The sequence below is a fragment of the Arachis ipaensis genome, chromosome B09, assembly GCF_000816755.2.
Source record: "Arachis ipaensis cultivar K30076 chromosome B09, Araip1.1, whole genome shotgun sequence".
NCBI classification, from domain to species: domain Eukaryota; kingdom Viridiplantae; phylum Streptophyta; class Magnoliopsida; order Fabales; family Fabaceae; genus Arachis; species Arachis ipaensis.
In genome coordinates this window covers 86988122-86996742 of record NC_029793.2, presented here as the reverse complement: position 1 = coordinate 86996742, position 8621 = coordinate 86988122, and the positions used below count along the sequence as shown (strand labels likewise).

The following is an 8621-nucleotide window of genomic DNA, read 5'->3' as shown; positions in this document are numbered from 1 at the left end:
AGGCGTCCCATTACTTACACGATTCCTCTCAGAAGTGTACATAAACTAGTTATTAGCAACCATGTCAATGAGTTCTTGATCTTCTGCAGGAGTTTTCTTTAGGTGAATGGATCCACCTGCAGAAGTATCCAATGACATCTTAGCTAATTCAGACAGACCATCATAGAATATATCCAGGATGGTCCATTCTGAAAGCATGTCAGAAGGACACTTGTTGGTCAGTTGCTTATATCTCTCCCAAGCTTCATAGAGGGATTCTCCTTCTTTCTGTCTGAAGGTTTGAACATCCACTCTAAGCTTACTAAGCTTTTGAGGAGGAAAGAACTTGGCTAAGAAAGCCTTGACCAGCTTATCCCAAGAGTTCAGGCTATCCTTAGGTTGAGAGTCCAACCATATTCTAGCTCTGTCTCTCACAGCAAACGGGAAAAGCATGAGCCTGTAAACTTCAGGATCTACTCCGTTAGTCTTAACAGTATCACATATCTGCAAGAATTCAGTTAAGAACTGAAAGGGATCTTCAGACGGAATTAGGTTTAAGCTAATTGAGGTTTAAGCTCAAAATTGTTTGCTCCAATGGTAGGGATGGAGATGCTTCTTCCATGTAAATTGGAATTAGGTTCAGTAAAGTCACCAAGCATCCTTCTTGCATTATTATTATTTTCGGCTGCCATCTCCTTTTCCTGTTTGAAAATTTCTGTAAGGTTGTCTCTTGATTGTTGTATTTTAGCTTCTCTTAGTTTTCTCTTCAGAGTCCTTTCAGGTTTAGGGTCTACTTCAACAAGAATGTTCTTGTCCTTGCTCCTGCTCATATGAAAAAGAGGGAATAGAAAAATAATAATAATAGGGATCCTTTTTACCCAGGTATAGAGGTTCCCCTGTGTGAGTAGAAGAAGAAAAGAATGTAATGTAAAGAAGGGAAGAAGAGAAAATTCGAACATAGATGGAAGAGGGGGTTCAAATTCGGGTGAGATGAAGTGTTAGTAGATGAATAAATAAATATAAGGAGATGAGAGAGAAAGAGGATTTTCGAAAATAAAATTTTGAAAAGGGGTTAGTGATTTTCGAAAATTAGGAATGAAATCAAATTAAAATTAAAAATTGAAACAATTAGTTAATTAAAAAGAATTTTTGAAAAAGAGGGAAGAGATTTTTGAAAATTAGAGAGAGAGAGTTAGTTAGGTAGTTTTGAAAAAGATAAGAAACAAACAAAAAGTCAATTAGTTAGTTGAAAAAGATTTGAAAATCAATTTTGAAAAGATAAGAATATAAGAAGTTAGAAAAGATATTTGAAAATCAAATTTTTGAAAAAGATAAGATTTAAAAAAAAAAGATATGATAGGAAGATATGATTAGAATTAGTTTTGAAAAATATTTGATTTTTAAAATCATAATTAATGACTTGACTCACAAGAAATCACAAGATATGATTCTAGAATTTAAAGTTTGAATCTTTCTTAACAAGTAAGTAACAAACTCGAAATTTTTGAATCAAAACATTAATTGATGATGTGATATTCGAAAATATGATATAAAATTAAGGAAAAGATTTTTGAAAAATATTTTTAAAATTTTCAAAAATAAATAAGAAAAATGAAAAAGATTTGATTTTTGAAAAAGATTTTGAAAAAGATAAGATTTTGAAATTGAAAATTTGATTTGACTCATAAGAAACAACTAGATTTTAAAAATTTTTGAAAAAGTCAATCCAAATTTTCGAATTTTATGAGTGAAAACGGGAAAGATATTTTTTTGATTTTTGAACTTTTAATGATGAAAGAGAAAAACATGAAAAAGACTCAATGCATGAAAATTTTGGATCAAAACAATGAATGCATGCAAAAATGCTATGAATATCATGATGAACATCAAGAACGCTTTGAAGATCATGATGAACATCAAGAACATATTTTTGAAAATTTTTATATGCAAAGAAAACATGCAAGACACCAAACTTAGAAATATTTCATGTTCAGACACTATGAATGCAAAAATGCACATGAAAAACAAGAAAAGGCACAAAACAAGAAAACATCAAGATCAAACAAGAAGATTTACCAAGAACAACTTGAAGATCATGAAGAACACCATGAATGCATGATTTTTTCAAAAAATGCATAAATTTTTTAGAAAAAAAATGCAATTGACACCAAACTTAAAAATTGACTCAAGACTCAAACAAGAAACACAAAATATTTTTGATTTTTATGATTTTTTAAATTTTTTTCTCGAAAATTAATGTGAAAAAGAAAAATAAAGATTCCAAAATTTTTAATATGAATTCCAGGAATCTTGCACTCTTAGTCTAAAGCTCCAATTTGAGGGTTAGACATGGCTTAATAGCCAGCCAAGCTTTAGAAGATACAAATCAGGCATATAACAGCTAATACTTCATCCAACTTCATATACTTATAAGTGGAAGCCTCAGTCTAAAAGAATTAGACATGGCTTTACAGCCAGCCAGGCTTCTACATGCTTCATGAAACACTAGAATTCATTCTTAAAAGTTCTGAAGAAAAATATATTTTTGAAAAGATTTATTTTTTTTTTCGAATATTAATTAGGAAAAATGAAAAAGAAGAAAATATTTTTGAAAAATTTTTTTGAAAACTTTTTGAAAACAAAATAAGAAGAAAATTACCTAATCTGAGCAATAAGATGAACCGTCAGTTGTCCTACTCTGAGGTTGTAAAATTTGTTGTTCGTTCTCTCCCTGGCAATGGCGCCAATAACTGGTGCACAATACCATGGTCTAAACATAACCTCACAACTTCGCACAACTAACCAGCAAGTGCACTTGGTCGTCCAGGTAATAAAACCTTACGTGAGTAAGGGTCGATCCCATGGAGATTGTTGGTATGAAGCAAGCTATGGTCATCTTGTAAATCTCAGTCAGGCGGATATCAAATGGTTATGGAGTTTTTGAATAATAATAATAAATAAACAGAAAATAAAGATAGAAATACTTATGTAATTCATTGGTGAGAATTTCAGATAAGCGTATAGAGATGCTTTCGTTCCTCTGAACCTCTGCTTTCCTGCTGTCTTCATCCAATCCTTCCTACTCCTTTCCATGGCAAGCTTTATATAAGGGCATCACCGTTGTCAATGGCTACATCCCATCCTCTCTGTGAAAATGGTCCAAATGCTCTGTCATGGCATGGCTAATCATCTGGAGGTTCTCGATCATACTGGAATAGGATTCACCCTCCTTTTGCGTCTGTCACTACGCCCAGCACTCGCGAGTTTGAAGTTCGTCACAGCCATCCCTTCCCAGATCCTACTCGGAATACCACAGACAAGGTTTAGACTTTTTGGATCTCAGGAATGGCCATCCATGGGTTCTAACTTATACCACGAAGATTCTAATATCTCGGACTCGGTCCTCTATATTAGATATCTAAGATATACTCATTCTAGCTTGTTTGCATGTAGAACGGAAGTGTTTGTTAGGCACGCATTCATAAGTGAGAATGATGATGAGCGTCACATAATCATCACATTCATCATGTTCTTGAGTGCGAATGGATATCTTAGAAGCGGAATAAGTTGAATTAAATAGAAAACAGTAGTACTTTGCATTAAATCATGAGGAACAGCAGAGCTCCACACCTTAATCTATGGAGTGCAGAAACTCTACCGTTGAAAATACATAAGTGATTAAGGTCTAGGCATGGCCGAATGGCCAGCCCCCATGATCTAAGAACTAGACGTCCCAAGATGATCCGAGGATCATAAGATCTCTAATACAATAGTAAACAGTCCTATTTATACTAAACTAGTTCCTAGGGTTTACAGAAGTAAGTAATTGATGCATAAATCCACTTCCGGGGCCCACTTGGTGTGTGCTTGGGCTGAGCTTGAAGTTTACACGTGCAGAGGCTTCTTCTGGAGTTGAACACCAAGTTATAACGTGTTTTTGGCGTTCAACTCTGGTTCGTGGCGTGTTTCTGGCGTTTAACTCCGGACTGCAGTGAAGAACTGGCGTTCAACGCCCTTTTGCATCGTCTAAATGCGGCCAAAGTATGGACTATTATATATTTCTGGAAAGCCCTGGATGTCTACTTTCCAACGCAATTGGAAGCGCGCCATTTTGAGTTCTGTATCTCCAGAAAATTCACTTTGAGTGCAAGGAGGTCAGAATCCAACAGCATCAGCAGTCCTTCTTCAACCTCTGAATCTGATTTTTGCTCAAGTCCCTCAATTTCAGCCAAAAAATACCTAAAATCACAGAAAAACACACAAACTCATAGTAAAGTTCAGAAATGTGAATTTAACATAAAAACTAATAAAAACATCCCTAAAAGTAACTAGATCCTACTAAAACATACTAAAAACAATGCCAAAAAGCGTATAAATTATCCGCTCATCAACAATCCATTAACTGATTCCTGAACATTTGCTTATTGTTCCTTTTGCCCCTCAAGAATTTTTGCTTGAAACTCCCTCTGTTGATCTAACATCTGAAGCTGGAATTTTTCTTGCTTCTTCATCATTTGCTGTTGCCAATGCAGTTGTTGCTCACGATCCTTCAAATACTGCTCTTCTTGTTGCAAGTATTGCTCTTGTTGCCTCAAATACTGCTCGTGTGCTCTCATGTGTTGTTGAGACATTTCTTCAATGGCTCTTTGCAATTGGCTCAGATCCATTGCACCAGGAGCTTGTTCTCCCTCCACTTGTGGTCTCATTCTTCTACCTTGAGCTCTTCCTTCCTCTTGGTTGTCAGCATCAGTGGCATCCTCCATGCTTTGCTTGGTGATTCCACTGCTCTCTTTTACCTTCTCAGTATTTTCATCCTCAAAGAGTACTCCAACTCTTTTGCATAGCCTCAGAATAGTGCTTGGGTGACCAAGTCTACTTTTACCCGTTTTCTCAGCTATTTCTTGAATACTATCCGCGATGAGCTGTGGGACATTGACTTCTCCTCCCCTAAGTATGCAATAGGTCAGAATTGCTCTCTTAATGGTGACCTCAGATGTATTTTCAGTAGAGAGGATGGATTTTCTTACTATCTCATACCAACCTTTGGCTTCTGGTGTGAGATCTATTCTTTTCAAGTGGCTTGGGGCTCCTTTTGAGTCCCTTTCCCAATCCTTGCCTTCAAGACACAACCCATTTAATATCTCATCAGGGTCATTCTCACCCTGCATTCTTTCCTCAAAACTGGGTTCTCCATATGATATCACCCTTATCTGTAGAACTCTCATAATAGATGGTGGGCTAAAATCTACCTCAACCCCCCTAACATAACTCTTATAGGGATGGTTGTCTTTGCTTGTCTTCACAGCATTAGCATAAAATTCCCTTATCATGACTGTACTGATGTCTGTGAGAGGTTCACAAAGAAGTTCCCACCTCCTCTCTGCCTCTATTCTTCTCATGATGGGATATTCCCCATTTTTCAGCCTGAATCCCGTCTCTGGAATGACTTTCTTTGATTCCATTAGCCTATAATACTTTGATTCATGGAATTGAGATTTGAATTTTTTGGTATCATAGTTTGGTGGTTTGGCTACTATTGGTTCCTTTACTTTCCTTCTCCTAGAACTTGAGGAAGCCATATATTAAGAAGGAAAGAAAGGAGAAGAAAAGATAGGTCTTGGTGAGAGCACGACTATGATGGAGAGAGTGGGAGGTAGGGTATTGTGTGATGCCTTTGGGTGAGAGAGTGAGGGTGTACCGTGTTTGGAAGAGATATTTGAGTGAAACAAAGGTAAATAAGTGAGGAGGTGTTATATAGAGAAAGCAAGGATATGTGAACTCAGGAAATATCATGGCCAATTTATAGCCAAGGAATGAAACAAAGCAAAGAGTTGGAGGGAAGCATTGGCTCGGTCATGTGGCAAAGAATGGTGAGGATTGAGCAATTTGTTGTTGAAGATCCATGAGATGGATGACGTGCATGTGAAGATGAGTGAAGACAAGGATTGTTCCTCCATTGGCTGCATGTGGTTTGGCTTTGTGGCAATGAAGTGTGAAGATTGGGCTAATTATTGTAGAAGGTTCATGGCATGGACGGCTTACATGCAAGGGTAGAGGAGGACAAGGATTACTTCCTCATTGGGCACCTTTGGTTCGGCCTCCTAGACCATGCAGATTTTGTTCCCAAGAGAGCACCATTCCCTAGGCACATGTGACTCTCTTTTGATCTTGTGACAACCGTACATGCCCCTTTTGTCTTCTTCTCAATCTCCCTTGTACCTATACAATTAAATCAAGGTAATGGTAAGCTTAAGGTTTGAAATTGGTACGGTGGTGTAGTGACAAGTAACAAGGAAAATTTCTACATGTTCCTTATTTATACATGACCAATTATGCCCCTTAGATTTTGAACAGAGTTTAGTAAACACCAAACTTGTTCTCTTCTAAAGTATCCATATAAAACTCAGTGAGTATCCGCCATAATTGGTACATTCATTATAAGGAACATTTTATTTGCTACCATGCTATCATAAACTCATAAAATGATGCAACGTATGGTTTGTCTATTCATAAATTTGAGCCTTTGAGTGAAAATTGACTTTCTTAAAATTCATAGCATATACAGATACCAAACTTAAGGTTTGGCTATATACTTAAACAGAAAGAATGAGTATATATCCTAGAATGATTCTATGATCAATCATGCTTGAAAAGCTATTTTAAAGTACTTTTAGGCACACCAAACTTAGGAGTCAAGCATATGCTCCAAATTGATATGTGCAATTATTAAATCCACTCATGAGAGCTCAAATTTATGCTAGAAAAACCAGTAATTATTGAAATTAAAATAACAGCAAGAACATTAAATCATGGGCTGCCTCCCATGGAGCGCTCTTTTATTGTCACTAGCTTGACATTGGTCCCTTATTAGGGTGGTTGATGATTGTGGTGCCTCAATTTGTCTCCTCTCACTGTGAGCTTTCTTCCTGTACGTTGATCGTCAATCTCCACATGCTCCAGTGAGAGTATCTTGTTGATGGTGTAGAAATCATCAGTTTGCGATTTGTCTCCAACTGCTGGTATATCAATCTCACTTTATCCCCTTTTGAGAATTCTTCAGTTGGTATATTCTTGTTCTTCCACCCTTTTCGACTTCTTTTCTTACTCTTCTTTCCTTTCTTCACCTTTCCCTATTCCTTTGCAGCATGTTTTATGTTAGGGACCTCCTTCTCAACAATCAAGCCCTCAACCCCTTCCTGCCTTCTATTCTCAGCCTTTACATGTTCCTTACCCTCTTTTTCTTCTCAACTCTTCATCTCTTGCTTTGCAGATGAGCTGATGAGCTCTTCATTGGGTTTTTCCTTCCACTATAAATCTTCTTTTTCAACCCTCATACAGCTTTTCTCCTTAACAGTCTGCTATACTTCTTGGAAGACATTCAAAGTGATCTTCTCGTCATTTACCCTCAGAGTCAATTCTCTTTGTTCCACATCAATAATGGCTCTTGTTGTGACCAGGAAAGGTCTTCCTACTATCAGAGAGTCATTCTCCTCTTCTCCTAAGTCCAGGATTACAAAATCTGCAGGAAATATAAATTTTCCCACTCTAACCAAGAGATTTTCAATCACCCCATCAGAAACTACCAGAGATCTATCCACTAGCTCCAATGACATCTGTGTAGGCTTCACTTCTATAGATAGCCTTCTCATCATAGACAGAGGCATGAGGTTAATACTGGAGCACAAATCACACAGTGCCTTGTCAATGGCTGTATTACCAATGGTGCAAGGTAAGTAGAAACTCTCAGGGTCTTTGAGCTTTGGTGGGATGCCTTCTTGGACCAATGCACTGCATTCCTGGGTGAGGATTACTGTCTCTTTCTCATTCCAGCTCTTTTTCTTGTTGATGAGCTCTTTGATGAATTTTGCATATAGAGGCATTTGTTCTAGAGCTTCAGTAAGTGGAATATTAATTTCCAGTTTCTTAAACACTTTTATGAATTTAGGAAAACTGTTGGTCTTTAATCTCCTTGTTAAACCTTTGAAGATATGGAATGGAGGGAGTGTATGTCTTCACCATTGTCCTCTGTTCTTGTGACTGTTCCTCCATGATTTCCTTTCCTTTCTTTGAAGCTTGAGGTTCCTCTTTCTCCTTGAGCTTCTCTTGGTCTTGCTTGCCTTTTTCTTCTTCTTTCTTTTTGTCGCCAACGTCATTTTCCTCAGGCTTGTTGTTAGTTTCTTTCTCAGCTGGACTCTTGTCATTTACCAAAGTTCTTCCACTCCTTAGTTGAATGGCCTTGCATTCTTCCTTGGGGTTGGAAATGGTGTCACTTGGCAATGTATTGGTTGGCCTCTCAGTCACTGCTTGCTTTGATAATTGACCAATCTGCTTTTCCAAGTTCCTCAATGAAGCCTCATGGTTCTTGTTGGCTAGCTCTTGATGTTTCATCATTTTCTCCATCAATATCTTCAAGTTGGAGATCCTTTGAGATTTCTGAGGTGGTTGTGGGTGATTATGGGATGTTGAGGGTGAATGATAGTTATTTTGGTTAGTGGATGAGTTGTTGGGTGGATAGTAGTTGGATTGGGGTTAGTTGTTTTGTGGTTTTCTGTATGAATTTTGGTTAGTGTTTTGATGGTTTTAATGGTTTGTGTTTATGGAATTGTTTTGGTTTGAATTTCATTGCCAAGGTAGCTGGTTTT

At 37.2% G+C, this 8621-nt stretch overlaps 1 protein-coding gene across 1 annotated transcript; it reads right to left on the bottom strand.

Annotated features, from left to right (window-relative positions):
* Positions 7338–8379, bottom strand: LOC107615660. Its single transcript, XM_016317706.1, has 2 exons — positions 8128–8379; positions 7338–7901 (listed from the first exon to the last, which is right to left on the bottom strand). Exons 1-2 carry the CDS (start codon positions 8377–8379, stop codon positions 7338–7340), a joined length of 816 nt encoding a protein of 271 aa, XP_016173192.1.

Bases quoted from the DNA above. Each gene is read 5' to 3' on its own strand.
- LOC107615660 (XM_016317706.1), bottom strand. From the start codon at position 8,379: ATGGAGAAAATGATGAAACATCAAGAGCTAGCCAACAAGAACCATGAG. The intron at 7,902-8,127 runs GTTGGCGACAAA...AAAGTGTTTAAG, and splicing joins ACAAGCCTGAGGAAAATGAC to AAACTGGAAATTAATATTCC.